Source organism: Pan troglodytes, chromosome 11 (genome assembly GCF_028858775.2).
Source record: "Pan troglodytes isolate AG18354 chromosome 11, NHGRI_mPanTro3-v2.0_pri, whole genome shotgun sequence".
NCBI lineage: Eukaryota > Metazoa > Chordata > Mammalia > Primates > Hominidae > Pan > Pan troglodytes.
The window spans coordinates 25,778,591-25,798,281 of NC_072409.2; the positions used below are offsets into that span (position 1 = coordinate 25,778,591).

The window sequence follows — 19,691 nt, forward strand, 5'->3', positions numbered from 1 at the left end:
TACCCTCCTTGTACTGAAACAAAAAAGTATATGGCTATACTTCATAAATAGACATATACTTAACAGGAGAAACAAAACACCTAAGTATTAACACCAACCTAGTTATTAATATAATAAGACATTGGATACCCTATTATTTTCACCCTTCTTTACAACTATCTTTTTATGTATCTTAGCTTTCCCTTTTGCATCTCATTATGAATTCATGGCTTATCACAGACTTAATTTATTCCACTTAGCTGTAATTATTATTCTCTTTCTAATGTTCAAATTGTGACAGCCTGGCTAACCTCAAGCTGGCTTCTTTGTCCTTTTAGCACTTACCCTGGGACCTTTTTTAAAAATTCTTCTTGGCTGGGCACAGTGGCTCAGGCCTGTAATCCCAGCATTTGGGAGGCTGAGGTGGAAGGATTACTTGAGACCAGGAGTTCAGGATCTTGTCAGAAGCAAGATAGTCCAATCCCATTTTGATATTTTTTTCCTGCCCTAAGACATGGAACTAGTACTCTCCCTTGTTGTTGTTGTTTTGTTTTGTTTTTAAAGAGACAGGGTCTCACTGTGTTGCCCAGGCTGGTCTCAAATTCCTGGCCTCAAATGATCCTCCCACTTCAGCCTCCGAAAGTGCTGGTATTACACATGTGAGCCACTGTGTCTGGCCTCTGGTTCCTTCTTAATGGAGAATAGTATTAGAGACCAAAATCTGTTCAACATGGAGTTGAGGATAAGGAGGGAGGCATTTTTGCTGGCCACTGTAGTGACAGAGCAGGAGACCATGTTTCTCTTAGAACATATGTTAATAATGGCAGTCCAGTTTAACATTACTAAATCTTTTTCTATCTTACCATTTTTCTTTATTATAAGGTTGCATTGACCACGAACACTATCATATTGGCATAGAACTTTCGTATGAAGATCCCTCTGCCATGGAATGCTTCCTCTCACCCCTTTTCACTAGTTGGCAAAGTTCTTGGCCAAGTAAAATGAGAGGAGGAGGGGGTAGAATGAATTTCATTTAAAGCTCAACCTAGTTCAGAAATGTTAAACAAAACCAGAGCAATTGAATATTCTTCTGATATCTTGCAGTATTTTTGTTGAATTCATTTTCTTCCACACACACAAAAAAATTCATACAAACAATATTGAATCAAGCTATCCTGTCAGCTTGGTGTTATATTTGAAAATCATTTGTCAAATTATATTTACATCATACTCTTAGCATTTATAAATTTTTCATCCGGGGACAGTGTCTCATGCCTGTAATCCCAGCACTTTGGGAGGCCGAGGTGGGCAGATCACAAGGTCAAGAGATCAAGACCATCCTGGCCAACATGTTGAAACTCCGTTTCTATTAAAAATACAAAAATTAGCCAGGTGTGGCGGCACGTGCCTGTAGTCCCAGCTACTTGGGAGGCTGAGGCAGGAGAATCGCTTGAACCTGGGAGGCAGAGGTTGCAATGAGCCGAGATCGTGCCACTGCACTCCAGCCTGGCGACAGAGCGAGACTCCGTCTAAAAAAAATAAATAATAAAAAAATTCTTACATTACTTGGAACATGAGCGTTTTGCACAACTTTTCTCTTTCCCATGCCACCCTCACTCTCATGTACTTTGAAAACAAAAATATTCTTGTGCGATTGTAATTTTCAATATTACTAATCAGACTGTACACTTTAAAAAATAATTTATAGAAGTTTATGTATGTTGAAGGGCATTGAAAAACTCAGTTGTGCTCCTAGTCATATGAACATTATCGATCAGATTATCTTTATAGGCTTTTTAATGCTTTTTCCATTGTTGGCTGTACTTCATATAATTTTTATATATGTATACTTACTGACAGTGACCCCAAAATATTTTTGTGTGAACAAGTTAATCTTGAGGGAAATTGATACTGCTGTAAACAACAGATCAGGATTTTCCAATGTGGCCATTTACTTTGCTCATGACAAAATTTAGACATTATCAGAGTTTAAAATTTGCTTTTCAAGAATTATGTGTGTGTGTGTGCGTATGTGTATATATATATTTTTGAGACAGTTTCACTCTGTTGCCCAGGCTGTAGTGCAGTGGCACAGTCCAGTCATGGCTAACTGCACCTTGAACTCCTAGATTCAAGCAATCCTCCTGCCTCATCCTCCCAAGTAGTTGGGACTGTAGGCACACACCATCATGCCCTGCTAAATTAAAAAAAATTTTTTTTTTTTTTTGTACAGACAAGGTCTCGCTGTGTTGCCCAGGCTGATCTTGAACTCCTGGCCTCAGGTGATCCTCCTGCCTCAACTTCCCAAAGCACTAGGATTACAAATGTGAGCCACCTGGCCCTATTTTATATTTATAGTATCTCTTAATCGCTAAAAAGATGGAACCACATAATTATCTTCTAAAAATGTAGTAGCCTCCACTGAGAAAAACAAGTCTTGTCCTTTAGTTGACAATAAGCATGTGCAATTTGTATATATACAAATGGGAGAGTGCCAATTTCCCTTGGAAAACATTCTTCACTTTACAAAGAACTCACCTTTGGATTCCTCTAAATGAGACATTCCAGTATACTTAAACACGTCTTCCCATAATTATCTTACCTTAATTCGTATTACGTAACTTTTAGGGAAACGTCTGTTGTATAAAATCAATAATACCTGTATTTACACCTTTCCATCTGATTCATTGTAAGAGCATGATTTGTTTGCTTATTTGGGTAACAGGCTCACTGTGAAGTAGTAAATAGAGCAATATATGAGAACAACATAACTCTCCTTAGTGGACTGCTTTTATTTTTATTTTTGTTTTTTGAGACAGAGTTTTGCCTTGTTGCCCAGGCTGGAGTGCAGTGGCACGATCTTGGCTTCACTGCAACCTCCACCTCCCAGTTCAAGCAATTCTTATGCCTCAGCCTCCTGAGTACCTGGAATTACAGGTGCCTGCCACCACACCTGACTGATTTTTTGTGTTTTAGTAGAGACGGGGTTTCATCATGTTGCCCAGGCTGGTCTCGAACTGCCCATCTCAGCCTCCCAAAGTGCTAGGATTACAGGCATGAGCCACCGTTCCTGGCCAGTGGGCTGCTTTTATAACCGTATTAATATATAGTTGACTAACAGTCAAAGGAAATTATATATATATATATCTGTTTTCTGTTTTTTCTTTTTGAGACAGGGTCTCTCTCTTTTGTGCAGGTTGGAATGCAGTGGTGCAAAAATAGCTCACTGCATAGCTCACCACTCTTGGCCAGGAACTATATTAATGTTAGTTTGGAGCCTATAGTTACAGATTTCCACCTTTGATTTCCACGGAAACAGGGAGGTTACTATACCTACCTATGCTCTGATTGTCAAACATGCATGAAGTTTTTGAAAGTGAGGCTCTTCCTTCTTGACCAAGCCAATCAAGACATACAAGTATGTAATTTTTTAAAAAGTTGATGAATCTTATAAAATTGTTTTTGTAGGTAGAAAATCGTCAAATATAGGCAGTTTTAACTTAATGCCTAAAAATTATAGTAGTTATGTTTATACAATATTCTTTATATTATATATTATATAATATAATTTGGTATATATATATATTATATATACCTAATTTATAAGTCTTTTTGGAGATGGCCCTGATAAAATGGGAGAGAAATTGTCATTCAGTTGCTTGGGTAGTGGTTGAAGAAAAGATCTAAAGCTGTGGTTTGTGAACTATACACCATGGCATCCTAGCACCCCATGGAAAAATCCCAGAGGCCTCATAGAAAATTGTTTTGAAAGCAAACACAGAACTACCTATACTAGTTGGACACCACATGAAGTAGTTTGAGATAGTTCACAGTTTCAACAGTGCACTCCATTCCTTTCAATGACATCATATCTTTGCGAAGTTAGGTTTTTAGCAATTGCTTTGATAACCAACAACTACTGTGTGAAAATCAGTGTGGAACAGGGAATGAGGATTGGTGGTGTCTGAACTGATTCCAAGGTTTGAAAAGTGATACAAAGCCCAGGCACACATCCATTAGTAAGTAATTAATTGTGGTTATTTAAAAATGAAATTAAATATTTTTTATTTCATGTCATGTGTATTACTTTTTAAAACAACTACAAGATGTAAGGACACAAATACTTACTAGGTTGTTTGGACCTGACTACTTACTAAACAGAATGGTTATGTATTTGTTGGCCTGGGGTGTCATGCAAACATTGCTGAGATACTAAGGGCACACTGTGAACCAAGAAATTGTGAGAACCTCTGGCTTAAAGTAATTAGACTACCCCATCAGAATTCACATAGCTGACCAAGTCATTGATACCAAGTGGAAAGGTACATTCAACTGAAATTTCTCATGGATAGCGTTTTTAGAGTTGCCACCCCATTCTGCTTGTTTAATATTATATGACAAACATCTGTACAGTAATCCTCCCTTACCCAGGAGGAATATGTTCCAAAAACCCCAGTAGATGCCTGAAATCACAGATGGTACTGAATTCTTTATATACTCTATTTTTTCCTATACATACATACCTACGATAAAGTTTGATTTATAAATTAGACACAGTAAGAGATTAACAACAATAATAATACAATTAACAATTATAACAATATACTGCAATGAAAGTTGTGTGAATGTGGTCTCTTTCTCTCTCTGAATATCTTATTGTACTACCTTGGCCTATTTTTGTACTGTGGTTGACCACAGGTAGCTGAAACCGCAAATATGGGGTGACTACTATACGTTTTAAATTCTGATTACTACTAAAGAGAAAGAATCTTCTAAAAAATTTTGTTTTTTTTTTTAGAGACAGGGTCTTGCTCTGCCGCACAGGCCAGAGTGCAGTGGCACATCATAGCTCATTCCAGTGAGCCTGAGTGATCCTCCTGCCTCAGCCTCCTGAGTCACTGAGACTACAGGCATGCAGCACCACACCTAATTGAAAAAAAAATTTTTTTAAGAGATAGGGTCTTGCTATGTTGCCCAGGCTGATCTCAAACTCCTGTCCTCAAGTGATCTTCCTGCCTTGACCTCCCAAAGTGCTGAGATTACAGGTGTGAACCACTGAACCTGGCCCATTTTTAAATAAAAATACTAATGCAAATAAGAAATAATTTCCTAAAAGATGTCTCAGGTATTAAGACACCTAGAAATTCAGAAAATCAATGAAAAGAATACTGTAGCCTGGAATTCAAACATTATTGAAGTCTGAAGAACAATTCCCTTCTCTACGTCTGTATCTGGAGGGAAAGAAGGCTATTATATGAGAGTCACTGTGGTATTCTAAAATATGAGAAAGAGACAGACCATTTTTCTGCTCCTTAAGATAGTTATCTGACCAGCTTTGTTAAAACTGGGAATCTAAGGATCTCTTAACTCCATTTTGGTTTGAAGAAAGATATTAATATTGAAATACATAGTTGCACATCAAATGGCAGTGGGGTTAGGGTTGGGGTACACTTTTATATCTGCTCTCATTTTTTCATCCCTGCCAGATAGTTGTTATTTCTGATTCTAATTGTTATTTCTGATTCTCTAAATCAGTGGACTTGTAATTATATATTGCTTTGCTAATTATGTTTCCTTAACATTATTTTGACAAAGTTTCAGTTATGATTTACATATGGCTCCTTTTACCATCACATTGCCATACACAGGCATAAATGTCACAAATATTAAGATAGTTGAAGTTTTCAGAGCGGCAGACATTTGGGGAAAATTATGGAACCTTCATGTGTTGGAGCTGGAAAGAGCCTTTCAGGACTACTTTAATCATTTCTTTTTTTTTTTTTGAGACAGAGTCTCGCTCTGTCACCCAGGCTGAAGTGCAGTGGCATAATCTCGGCTCACTGCAACCTCCGCCTCCAAGGTTCAAGCAATTCTCCTGCCTCAGTCTCCCGACTAGCTGGGACTACAGGCATGTGCCACCACGCCCAGCTAATTTTTTGTGTTTTTAGTAGAGATGGGGTTTCACTGTGTTGGCCAGGGTGGCCTCAATCTCCTGACCTCGTGAGCCACCCACCTCAGCCTCCCAAAGTGCTGGGATTACAGGCGTGAGCCACCGCACCCAGCCTACTTTAATCATTTCATTTAACATGAATTAATTTGCCTGTTTTGGGATACTTTAAGCAAACTGTCCTAAGAAAATAACAACTGTTTATGGAAGGATTTCCCTAGGTAATGATGTTTTCATAACTCTGATATGAGACTGGGAGGTATTTTTCATTGATTCAAACTTTAGTATTTCCTACTTCTGTTCTGCCTCATTTCTTCTTACTGAATCCTAAATTGAGATAGAAGAATACCTTCTTACTGTCCTTTCAGAAATAACCAATTGTGTAAGTAATACATTCTTGGAATTTGGTTGTTGTGATACCATGATATAATAAGAAACATATTTGGTCATTCATTGACCATGGTTCCTAACATAGACCTCCTAAAACTCTTGTAATTTCCTGAGCAGTAGGGGTACTAGGAGAATGTTTTGTTCTGATATTTGGTTTTGTTTTGTTTTAAGTGACAGGGTCTTGCTCTGTTGACCAGGCTGGAGTGTTAAAGGCACGATCATGGCTCACGGCAGCCGCTACTTCATGGGCTCAAGTGATCCTCCTGCCTCAGCCTCCCAAGTAGCTAGCCTACAGGCACATGCCACCAAGCCTGGGTAATTTCAATTTTTTGTAGACACAAGGTCTTGAATAACCATTCTGTTTAGTACATAGTCAGGTCCAAACAACCTAGTAAGTATTTATGTCCTAACATCTTGTAGTTGTTTTAAGTTGCCCAGGCTAGTCTTGAACTCCTGGCCTCAAGTGGTCCTCCCACTTTGGCCTCCCAAAATGCTGGGATTACAAGTATGAGCCACCAGCCTTGCTCTGATATTTGTCCTTGAACCCCATTTCCTAACACAGAGCTCTGAAGACCTTTGTGATTTCCTGGGTGATGGGAGCATCTTTTGTTCTAATGTGATGACTCTTTATGGGCCCTGGATGGAGGCTGGTTGCCAGGGAAACCAACCCTATAATTTGAGGGTTGGAACTTTCAGTCCCACCTACTGACCTCCAGGGAAAGGAGAGGGACTGAGGTGGAGCTGATCACAAATGGCCAATGATTTAATCAATCATGCCTATGTAATGGAGCCTCCAGAAAACCCCCAAAGGACAAGGTTCAGATGAGCTTCTGGATAGCTGAATGTGTGAAGGTGCTTGAAAGATAGTGTGCCGGAGAGAGTGTTAAAGCTCCATGTCCCTTCCCACGTGCCTGGCCCGATGCATCTCTTCATCTGGCTATTCATGTCTAACCTTTGTAATACCCTTTATTAATAAACTAGTGAATGTAAGTAAAGTATTTCTCTGAGTTCTGTAAGCCACTCTAGCAAATTAACCAAATCCAAGGAGTGAGTCATGGGGGCCCCCGGTTTACAGCCAGTCAGTCAGAGGCATAGGTGACAACCTACTGCCTACTTGCCATTGGCGTCTGAAGTGGCGAGCAGTCTTGTAGAACTGAGCCTCAGCTTGTGGGGCCTCACACTATCTCCAGGTAGATAGTGTCAGAATTGAATTATAGGACACTCAGCTGGTGTCCACTGAAGAATTGCTTGGTGTCAGAAGTTTTGTGTTGAATGAGAGTAGAGAATAGTTTGTTTTTTCCAAAAACAGTTTGGTTTTTCCTCTGTCTCTCAAAGCTGTATTAAATCTTTCCTTGAGTAGAAGACTTCTCTCGAGACAGGCGTATCCATAAGACTGGGTGGAGCAGGTCATGACGTGCAGCATGGAAAGGCCCCACAGAGCTTCTTCCACCGGAAGATTAAGCTCTAAGAGATCAGGCAGGAAAAAGGGATTGGAGTTAGGATGAGAGTAAATGATCAATACCCTGGAAGGCTTAGAAAACTCTCTTCAGAAAGACCACAATGGGCTGAGCTCAGTTGCTCACACCTGCAATCCTAGCACTTTGTGAGACTAAGGTGGGAGGATCGCTTGAGCCCAGGAGTTCAAGACCAGCCTGGGCAACATGGTGAAATCCTGTCTCTACAAAAAAAAAAAAAACAAAAATTAGTAGGGCATGCTGGCTCACACCTGTAGTCTTAGCAACTTGGGAGACTGAGGCAGGAGGATCGCTCGAGCCCAGGAGTTTGAGGCTGCAGTGAGATATGATCACACCACTGCACTCCAGCCTGGGCTACAGAGCAACACCCTGGCTTAATACATTCTGGCATGTCTTCTTCTTCTTCTTCTTCTCCTTCTTCTTCTCCTTCTTCTTCTCCTTCTTCTTCTCCTTCTTATCCTTCTTCTTCTCCTTCTTCTTCTCCTCCTCCTCCCCCTCCCCCTCCCCTCCTCCTCTCCCTTCCTCCTCCTCCTCCTCTTCCTCCTCTTCTTCCTCTTCTTCTTCTTTAATGAATTATCTTATCCAAATAGAGGGAGTCTGCTATTACTAGAGTTTGATGACATAGCATGGGTGGGCAGAGAGGGGAAAATGGGAGATGACAGAAATGAATGTGCCAGAGGTTTATTTTGCCCAGAATCCTGGCCACAGACAGTATGCTAATGCCTGATTGAAGAACAGATTTAGCTGAAAACACTGCAAAAGGAGTATGAATACTCCTTCTACAGCCTACACCATCCCTAGCTAGTCTCTGCTCCTCTCCCGAGGAGAGGAAAAAGTTTGCATCCTACCACCTAATTCTTCCTGTTTATAATCAGTATAAAATTCTTAGACTCCTTCATGTGGGTACCCTTAGGAGTGCCTAGGTCTGCTCTGCTTGGAAAATGTGCTTTCCTCCCATATTCATTCTTCTGGCCTAATGATTCCAGTCTCCTGAGCCATCATCGTCCTTATCTTTTTTTTTTTTTTTCTGTAGTTCTGTTTTCCAGTCCTTTAATCTTTCTTTTTGTTTTTCTAAATTAGGGATCAGAAACTCAAATTCTTACAGATAATGTAAACAAGGTGATAAGGATTGTAATGAGCTGGAGAGTGCCCAGCTAAAGGGGACAACTATTTCTTAGTTCTGGTGAATTGTTGCCATGGGGGCATATAGATCATTTGTTGCCAGATCTTGAGATATATTTCAAGAGAAGCTAGGAATCTGAGAAATTAGTGTACAGTTTCTCAATGTTTACATGTTAGTATTTAATTCTGATTTTTAAAATATAGCTAGGAGTTGCTACTGGGCCATAACTTGGCAACCTCTACCCTATATCTTATGTAAGTTTGAAGCTGAAAATCCAGCCCAGTATTAAGTATTTGACAAAGGCCATATCTCTTTGTATCCTGTCAGTTACGCTCCATTTCTTTCTCAGAATTGCTTTCTGGTCAGTTGAAATTCTTTGACATGTTCCTTGAAAAATTGTCCAACATATCTGAATGGAAGCAGTTGAGAAAAAGAAATATTTTGATCTGAGTATGTTTACTGCTTTTTCCCCCATGAAAAAGGCATGCAGAAAGAGGCTTCAAATAGAAGACTAAGAACATCTGCCCTCCCAAAGATTGACTCTGCAGGATAGAGACTGCACAGGCCCCTGCAGCATTTGGGTCCTCAAAGATTTTGTTAAAAAACAAATGCTGTAACTTATACCTTGGTGATTAAAATTCTGTAGAACTAAGTCTTAAAAGTCCTCAGCTACACTTTAAATATAATATGATTTGATATTATATTCTGCTTAAGTATTCATGAATTATGCTGTTAAAGTTGCTGGGAAGTAGGAGGGAAGAAGTAACCATTTAGGGAAAGTACTTACTGGTGAATTCATTATCATGTTAGAGAATAGGAGTTTTGCTTTCTTGGTTCTAGATGACTTAGGTTATAAAAATAGGTCTAAAATGTTTCTTATTACTCTCTCTTTCTTTCTCCCTTTTCTCCTATTCCCCTCTTTTTTTTAGGTTTTCAAAACAAAAATAGAGTTGCAATCTTGGCAGAACTGGACAAAGAGAAAAGAAAACTACTTATGCAGAACCAGTCTTCAACAAATCATCCTGGAGCTAGGTATTGACACTATAATGTGGGTTTTTTGTTTGTTTTGTTTTGTTTTGTTTTGTTTTGTTTTGAGACGGAGTCTCGCCCTGTCCCCCAGGCTGGAGTGCAATGGTGCAATCTCGGCTCATTGCAGCCTCCGCCTCCCGGGTTCTAGCAATTCTCCTGCCTCAGCCTCCCGAGTAGCTGGGATTATAGGCACCTGCCACGACACCCAGCTAATTTTTGTATTTTTAGTAGAGATGGGGTTTCACCATGTTGGTTAGGCTGGTCTTGAACTCCTGACCTCAGGTGATCCACCCGCCTTGGTCTCCCAAAGTGCTGGGATTACAGGCGTGACCCACCGTGCCTGGCCTATAATGTGGTTTTTATATTCAGTGATATAAAAATTTCTTGGACCAAATAATTCAAATTGGCTGGCAATGATTTTTAACACTGCAATCTATTCATTGTGTTTTCTTTGTATAGGGGAGGCTAAATTTTACCTGTGCCCAACTTAGTTCTTATTGGGAGGGACCTCTGTAACAAAAGACAGATTAACAAGAGAAAAACAAATTTATGAGTGCATGCAGCACACATCACAAGGGAGAAACCTTATAACTCAAAATCATGGCTTAGAACTCTACTTACATAGCATCTTCAACAAAGAACAATAAATGTGGCACAAACAAAAGGGATTTTAGGCTTCTTGGGGTGGGAAACTGAGAAGGTAAATATATGGAGAAAACGAATGGAGTAAGGCTTGTTGGCAGAGTCCTCTGCCGCTGTCCCTAGGCTAAGAGTCTAGAGTTGTCTCCAGTAGAGGAGAAGTTCTATCCTATCTTTAGGCAGAAAGTGGGTAGGGGAGAGAGAGAGCTTTTCCTCAGTTTGCTGCTGCCTTTTATTTTTATTTTTAAGCAACCCTATTAACTGAGCTGCTTCTTAATTGCTTTCAGCTCAAAAATAATTTTTATATCAAAGAAGCATATTTTAGGTGACATATTCTGGTTCCCTTCATTTCCTAGTCAGACTTTTAACAAACTGTTTAGTTGATTAAATTGTAAACATTCTAACTAGAATATTTAATTTTCCCTATAGACTTCATAGCCTTCAGACTTTTTTTTTTTTTTTTTTGAGACAGGGTCTTACTCTGTCACCTAGAGTGGAGTGGAGTGGCACAATCATAACTCACTACATCCTGAGTCTCCTGGGCTCAGGTGATCGCCCCTGAGTATCTCACACTACAGGTGCACCCTACCACACCTGGCTAATTTTTTTGTTTTTTAGTAGAGACAAGTGAGGTCTTGTGTTGCCCAGGCTGGTCTCAAACTCCTGGCCTCAAGTGATCCTCCTGCCTCGGCCTCCCAAAGTGCTGGGATTACAAGCGTTAGTCACTGCACCTAGCCCTTATAGCCTTTTTTTTTTTTTTGAGTTTTGTATGGTTTTTTATTACTGCAATTGCTGCTAGTGCCCCACTTTTTAATCATTCTGCAAAGTAGGCCAAATTTAGGTAGCTCGATGATCTTTATTATAGGTATTCAGTCTCTGCCATATTTAGTATCTTCCCTCAGATCCATTATTGCCGGGCATGGTGGCTCACGCCTGTAATCCCAGCATTTTGGGAGGCTAAGGTGGGTGGATCACTTGAGCCCAGCAGCTCTAGAGCAGCCTGGGCAACGTGGCAAGACCCATCTCTACAAAAAATACAAAAAATTAGCTAGCCATGGTGGTGCATGCCTGTAGTGCCAGCTACCTGGGAGGCTGGGGTGGGAGGTTCACCTGAGCCTGGGAGGTTGGGGCTGCAATCAGCTGATTGCACCACTGCAATCCAGCCTGGATGATACAGTAAGACTGTCTAAAACAAACAAACAAAAAAGATCCATTATCCCCTTCAGCCACCACCACCCTAACTCTCTTCTGTCTTTCTCTTAAAGCAATTGTCTGTACTCATCTTTACTTTCTCACTTATTGATGCCTCAACCCACTGCAGTCTGACTTCCAGGCCCTCCATCAAAGAAAATGTTCTTGCCTAGGTCTCTTGTAACCTTCCCGGGCTAAATCTGGCAGACCAGAGTCCTTTTCTTATCAGACATCTTAGCGTTATTTGACACCACTGATCACTATCTTTCTTTTCTTTTTTTTCTTTTTTTCTTTTTTCTTTTTTTTTTTTTTTTTTGAGACAGGGTCTCTGCTGTGCAGGCTGGAATGCAGTGTCACGATCTTGGCTCACTGCAACCTCTGCCTCCCATGTTCAAGTGATTCTCGTGCCTCAGCCTCCCAAGTAGCTGGGATTACAGGCGTATGCCACCACACCCAGCAAATTTTTGTAATTTTAGTAGAGATGGGGTTTTGCCATGTTGGCCAGGCTGGTCTCAAACTCCTGGCCTCAAGTGATCCACCCACCTTGGCCTCCCAAAGTGCTGGGATTACAGGCGTGAGCCACTGCACCCGGCCCACTCTCTTAAAGTACTCTCTTGGCTTCCATTTGCTCACCGGAGAATGTAAAACACAGTAGGAGGAGACTATCTTGATTTCTTCTGTGGACATTTCTCTATTTGTCCCTTGAATGCTGACAGCCCTTCGAATTCTGTTCTAGACCAGGCTTCCTAGCCTGCCTATTTTCACTGGACAGTTGCATCTTTTCCCACATGCTGTTATTTACGTGCTAATCACTTACGCATTTGCAGCTCTAGTCTGTCCTTTCTTCTAGGCACCACCTCTGCCTCCTGGATGTCTCCACTTTGATGTCCACAGGCATTTCAAATGTAGTATGTCCCAACCTGAACTCATTCTCCCCGCTCTCCAATCAGCTACTGAATATTCTTGTGTATCCTGTCTCAGTAAATGGTTCAGGCTGCCATCTACTAGTTACAAAGTCAGAAATGTGAACTTCAGTTGTTTACCATTCCTTTCACTTTCATCTCCAAGCATTCACCATTCTCTTGTGATTATACTTTAAAAGGTGTCTCACATCTGTCCATTTTCTTCATTGCTACTGATGCTATCCTGATTCCTGGCCACTCTCATTTCTTGCCTCAATTACTATAACTGCTTCAGAGTTCCTGTGGTCTTACGCTTCTTGAATACATTCATCAGTTGTGTCATTTAGCAAGCTTTAATCGGGAAGTAACAGAAATATAACAAAATTGGCATAAACATTTGGGTATCTGTTAACCAAGAGTGTGAAGATAAGGTAGTTCCAGAGTAGCTTAATTCAGTGGCCACAATATCATTAGTGATGCAGCTTCATTCATCTTTCCTTTCTGCTTTACCCCATGGGTCAGTGGCTCCCTCAGGCCAGAATATGACTGCAGTGGCTTAGGCATCACCCCGCACTGAGCCACCTGTAGAGGAAAAAGCCTGAAAGGTTCCTATGGTGTGTCCCATTTGTAAGAGTGAGGAAAACACTCTCAGAAGCCTTCCTGTAGACACCCATCAAGTCTGGTTGCCCAGATTATGTACCTTTCTCTTGCCTAAACCAGAAACCAGCTAGGGGAATGACATTGTCTTACATCAATCAAGGTCTACCCCCTGGGGCATGAGCCTGGCCTGCCTTGAAGCATGTGACCACTGATAATTGAACCAAGTTTGGGTTCCATCAGCAAGGAGGAAAGGAGACAAACAGCTGTTGAGGAGGTGACCAACACTGTCTGCCACAGTAGTGCAGTAGTGGTCTTTCTGAACTACAGGATGATAGTTCTTTTTTTTGAGACAGGGTCTCACTCTCACCCAGGCTGGAGTGCAGTGGCACCATCTCCAGACCTCCCAAGCTTAATCGATCCTCCCATCTCAGCCTCCCACATAGCTGGAATCGCAGGCACATGCCACCATACCTGGTTAATCTTATTTTTGTAGAGATGGGGTCTCACTATATTGCCCAGGCTGGTCTTGAACTCCTGGGCTCAAATGATCCTCCTGCCTCGGACTCCCAAAGTCCTGGGATTACAGGCATGAGCCACCACGCCTGGCCAAGAGGGTGATACTTCTGATCATGTCACTCCCCTGCTGCCTAACACTCTTTGGAGGTCTCCTATTACTGTTAGGATAAGGTCTACATTTTATAACATTTTCCAGACCATTTAAAATCTCAGTAAATAACATAGACTTTCTTATATAAATTCATGAAGATAGTGAGAGAAGGAAAAAAGACTTATTCTTGGAGGTTTTTTTTACCCCTATAAAGAATATATAATGAAAAGTTGTGATTCAGAAGTAAGGACATCTCTTTAAGAGATTTACTGTATAGCATAGTGACTATAGTTAATGATACATACTTGAAAATTGCTAAGAGAATTTTTTGCTAAGAAAATTGCTAAGAGATCTTAAATGTTCCACAACCAAAAATGGTAAGTATGCGAGGTGATGGATATGTTAATTAGCTTGATTTAACCATTTCACAACAAATACAAATACTAAAACATCATATTGTACACTGGAAGTATATACAGTTTTTGTCAAGGATACCTCAATTTAAAAAAAAGAAGATAATTTACTACCATCCAAAAAAAAGTAAGGATGTTTCTGCCTTAAGCAGCCGAGTAACCAAGATTCCCATTTTAGCATTGCACTCTCGAGACCCTCTCTTAATAAGGACTTCCGGGATCACGCTGAGCAGCAGCATATTGCAGCCCAACAGAAGGCAGCTTTGCAGGTGAGCAGTGTAACTGACATTCTTGCCTCGGTGGAGGTTTCCTGGATCTCAGAAGCCAGCACATAGTTATTTTATATTTCAGTGGAGCAATATCAATAAAAATGTTCCACACATAATTGCAATGGTTTGCTGATGTTCAGTCAAGCCCAGAGGATTTGAAGGACCAGTGCAGCAGTAATGAAAGTATCTTTTATGGTGTTGACTCGGTCATGATTGATTCTGTGCTTCTACATGCCAAGGGATTGCTTGTGCACAAAAGAGTCTAGCATATTTGGCTGGACAGGAATCATCTTAAAAATAGAACTGGCTAAATAGTACATGCATTTTTTTTTCAAATCTATCCTGTCATTACATCCTTTGATAGTTGTATTAGTTTATTATTGTTGCCTGGATTTTTTTTTTAAATGCTCAGCACAACTGTTGTGCAGGAAATATTTCATAGCTAACTCTTACTATAGGACTAGAAATGTGGTGCTTCATCAGTTAAAAAAAATACTCTTCAGAGTAATAAATAGTTTTAGTGTTATAGTCTCATCCTGAATAATTTAAGATTTCTAGAGACTTTGGACTTTTTTTTTTCATAGGCATAATTTAATCACTTGTATTTTTAAACCTTAGAATCCCAGAATTGGAAGGAACATTATGACCATCTCACTTTATTTTATTTTATTTATCTATTTTTTAGAGACAAGGTCTCATGCTCTGTCACCCAGGCTGGAGTGCAATGGTGCCATCATAGCTTACTGTAACCTCGAACTCCTGGGTTCAAGTAATCTTCTTGCCTCAGGCTCCTAAGTAGCTGGGACTACAGGCACATGCCACTGTGCCTAGCTAATTTTTTAATTTTTTGTAGAGATGGGGTCTCACTGTGTTGCCCAGACTGGTCTCAAACTCCTGGCCTCAAATGATCCTCCCACCTCAGTCACCCAAAGTGTTGGGATTACAGGTGTGAGCCACCATTGCCCAGCCCTCCATTCACTTTAGATGACTTAAAAACAGTCTTTTTTTTCTTTTTAATGACAGAGGGAAGTTACTGGTGGTTTTCTGTTATTTTCATTCCAACATTCTCTACCAAATGTTGGTATTTTAATCACCAGTAATCTCACTGCCTTTTCCCCCCTCTCCTTCCAACTACTACCCTTCTTTCTCAAGTTCCTGGTTTGTTGACCAAGATCAGAGTACTTTGGGATCTTTGATACTTGTTTTCCTCACTGGAAGGAACAAAACAGTTCATGTCTTTGAGTCATTTATTGACTGAGGATGATCACAGGGTAGAGAGAGAGGATGATAAATGAGTACTTGGTGTAACTTGTTAACCCAGATTCTGTATTACTGTCCATTTCCTGTCTATTTAAACACAACTAGCAGCAGAAAAACTGATTTATTTATTTATTTATTTATTTATTTATTTATTTATTTGAGATGGAGTCTCACTCTGTCGCCCAGGCTGGAGTGCAGTGGTGCGAGCTCTGCTCACTGCAAGCTCCACCTCCCGGGTTCATGCCATTCTCCTGCCTCAGCCTCCTGAGTAGCTGGGACTACAAGCACCTGCCACCACGCCTGGCTAACTTTTTTGTATTTTTAGTAGAGACGGGGTTTCACCGTGTTAGCCAGGATGGTCTCGATCTCCTGACCTCGTGATCTGCCCACCTCAGCCTCCCAAAGTGCTGGGATTACCGGTGTGAGCCACCACGCCCAGCCAAGAACTGATTTTAAAATAAATTCCATCTCAGCCATAACAATGAAAAATAAATGAATAAACAAATAAATTTGGTCTCAAGCATTCAGAAAGAGTAATTTTAATGCCTTGGTCGAAGAACTGTGACTCTATTTAATAGCTTAATTGCCTTTTTGTTTTAATCTTTCCCAGCATGCTCATGCACATTCATCTGGATACTTCATCACTCAAGACTCTGCATTTGGGAACCTTATTCTTCCTGTTTTACCTCGCCTTGACCCAGAATGAAGAAAACATTTGCGATGGAAAAGTGACTTTGTAATATCAGATGCCAAAGCTACTATCATTCAGTGCTACATGAACTGTGACTTTAAGAATTTTGATGAACTTTGATATTTTTGTTTGTCTGAAAGAAAGGAATGTGTAAGTGAAAGCTGAAAGAAGAATAACCAGGATGATGAGAGCTGTGGAAGCTGTATCGTCCAAGAAATTGATTATGTACCGTGACTGTAACTTTTTTGTAATGCTGTTTAACTCTCAATCAGACTCTGAACTGGATGGTCACGAAGTCATTCCCCAACTCCTAGCAAGTTTGACTGAATATATCATGTCCACAGTAGATTTTCAAGAATCATTTATAGTACTTAACTTTAAAGAAACAAGGCTGCTTTTAAAAAATGAACTAATAGGCTTAAATCAATTGCATCCATATTTGCTGTTTATAGGATTGCTATCAGTATACCTTTTGAGTTTATAGTCAACATGTATCATCCTGAAATATTCTTTCTGGACTTATAACTACTTCCCCCTTTTTCACTTTAAAACAAACCTCAAGAATAAATTACTAACCAGTCTTAACCATCTTTTATAAACATATGCTCTTATAAATGTTGTGACTAGATGCAATTAAAAATAATAGGAAATGTGGTAGGTTTTTAATTTGTACATCCTCTTATTTAGTGTTACCACATAAATGATGAGTTTGTGTGGTTCTATTTTCCATTTTTGTTCTAACTGAAAACTTTTTGGCTGGGCACGGTGCCTCACACCTGTAATCCCAGCACTTTGGGAGGCCAAGGCGGGCAGATCACTTGAGATCAGGAGTTTGAGACCAGCCTGGCCAACATGGTGAAACCCTGTCTCTACTAAAAGTATAAAAAGTTAGCCATGTGTGGTGGCACACACCTGTAATCCCAGCTACTCAGGAGGCTGAGGCAGGAGAATCGCTTGAACCTGGGAGGCAGGGGTTGCAGTGAGCTGAGATGGTGTCACTGCACTCCAGCCTGGGTGACAGTGAGTCTTCGTCTCAAAGAAAAAAAGAAAAAGAAAACTTATGCAAGTCGAGCTCCTTTTTAATTACTTTAAGTAGGAAGGGATTAGGTTAAGAAAGTCTCTCAACTTGACCCATCTTTAGCAGTATCTGGGGTGCTTATTTAAGTATGCAGTCCCACTACCCTACCCTAGTCCTACAGAATTAGAATCTGATTCAAAATAAAGTCTGAAAACCATGAGATAGAGAATTCTATGAAATATCTTGTACAGATTTTCGTGATATATTTATACACGCATGGGTTTGTAGATCCCTGAAACTTAGAGGTCATTTAGCTAAAATCTACATTTTTTTAACTTTTAATAGGATTGAAATGATAATTCACACTGTATCACAGATACAGTATTTTATATAACTTTTTGTAACTGACCTTATCTTGGCCTTGAGTCCCATCCTCTCTGCTGGTAGCGTAAAACTGAAAATTCCAGTTTGGGTCAATATTTAGTGAAAGTTCTACTTTCTTTTCAGAGAGTTTGTTCCCCCCTTTCTTCCTTAGATGTTTTCAAACACACAGCCCCATCCTACTCAAACCAAGTGAAGCAAGAGTGGACAATTCTAGAATTGGCTGTGCCATGTAGGTTTTTTTGAGAATTTGAACTGATTTCCTTCATTTTGATGAGGTGGCAACTGTCCCCATTGTAATGGTCACCATTGCAGCGAGGATAGCCTTACTTCTGCGGCGCAGAGCTCCTCAGGGGGCCTCTGGCTCCTGTCCTTCCTCAGGTCCATCCAACTACTCCTTGGGCCTCCTTATGGTAGCCCTCATTGTCTTGAGTTGATTTCACTAGGCTTCTGTTCTCTGTCATCTGCAACATAACTGACATGGTTCTAAATCTGTCTCTAGGGAGATAACACATTAGTATATTTTCTACACTATTGAAGCCTCTACCTAATGTATGACTTCTGTAGCTCAGGTAAAGAGATCTTTTTACCAGTGTTATCCTTTCTAGTCTGTTAGTCTTTTAAATAGATATGGCCTAAATCCTGTATTCCTGGCTAGGAAGCACTTCTCTCCACCCCTCTGCTTTGAGTTACAAATTCAATTCAATTTCCTATGTATTTATTAATACCTACAGATAAAGCACTGTGCTTTGGGGGACACAAAGGTGACTGGTACCTGCTCTTTTAGGAGGTCACCGTGCAGAGGATCCTATTCTGGTACACCAATAGTTATAAAGCAAGCCACAGCCTAGGCAACATAGTGAGACCCCTGTCTCTACTAAAAAATTAAAAAAAAAAAAAAAAAAAAAGATTGGCTAGGTGTGCTGGTGCATGCATAGAGTCCCAGCCACTCGGGAGGCTGAGGTGGGAGGATTGCTTGAGCCTGGGAGGTTGAGGCTGCAGTGGGCCATGATTGCACAACTTGGCAACAGAGTGAGACCCTGTCTCTAAATCAATCAATCAAGTGAGCCAGAATGCAGTAGTGGCCTGAGAGAGGCATCCTGGAACGTAGTGCAGTCTGGCTAGGCTTAGAAGTATTCATGTGATTTTTACCTGACGAGGGAAGGAAGAGCTGCTCCACATGCAGAGCAAGGTTTCAGAATGAGAAGAGAAGAGCAGGCACTGCAGAGGGTGAGGGAAAGGGCAGCAGTGGACTGGGAAGCCCTCAGGTGGAGGTCAGCATTGCTTCCCTCAGATCATGGGTGAATTTGAGGAACTCAGTTAATATCTTTGTATGTTCCTCCCTCCATAAGGTGAGAACAAGCACATGCTCTGCCCATGTCAGAAATTGTCTAGACTAGTGTTTTTCAAAGTGCAAAAGCCTCAACCCATTACTGAGTTGAGAAGCCAACTTAATGGTTTAACAGGATTGACCAGCATTTTTTTCTGGAAAAATCAAAAACATCTGAGTGTACTGCATATAGAAATAGGTGGTTTTGCCTCATGAATATTCTGTTTCTGTGTGTTCCTGTATGTGTATATTTTACTTCGTATTTTGTTGGTTTTTGAAGAGACAGTCTTGCTCTGTCGTCCAGGCTGGAGTGCAGTGGTATAATCATAGCTCACTGCAAGACTCCTTGAATCCCTGGGCTCAAGCAATCCTCAACCCTTAGCCTCCCAAGTAGCTGAGACTACAGGCACATGCCACCATGCCCAGCTAATTTTTTTTTTTTTTTTT

The 19,691-nt window shown here is 40.6% G+C and overlaps 1 protein-coding gene across 6 annotated transcripts in view; it reads left to right on the forward strand.

The window, feature by feature from the left end:
• Positions 1–18,940, forward strand: part of INIP (INTS3 and NABP interacting protein) — a 33,100-nt gene extending 14,160 nt beyond the window's left edge. Inside the window, exons 3-6 of one of the 6 annotated variants that reach the window (XM_063787152.1) lie at positions 2,213–2,305; positions 9,844–9,946; positions 14,474–14,564; positions 16,435–17,100. In XM_063787152.1, the coding sequence (XP_063643222.1) occupies positions 9,909–9,946; positions 14,474–14,564; positions 16,435–16,530 (225 nt within the window). In that variant the 5' untranslated portion in view covers positions 2,213–2,305; positions 9,844–9,908 and the 3' untranslated portion in view covers positions 16,531–17,100. 6 annotated transcript variants of the gene reach the window in all.
• The last annotated feature ends 751 nt before the right edge of the window (positions 18,941–19,691 follow it).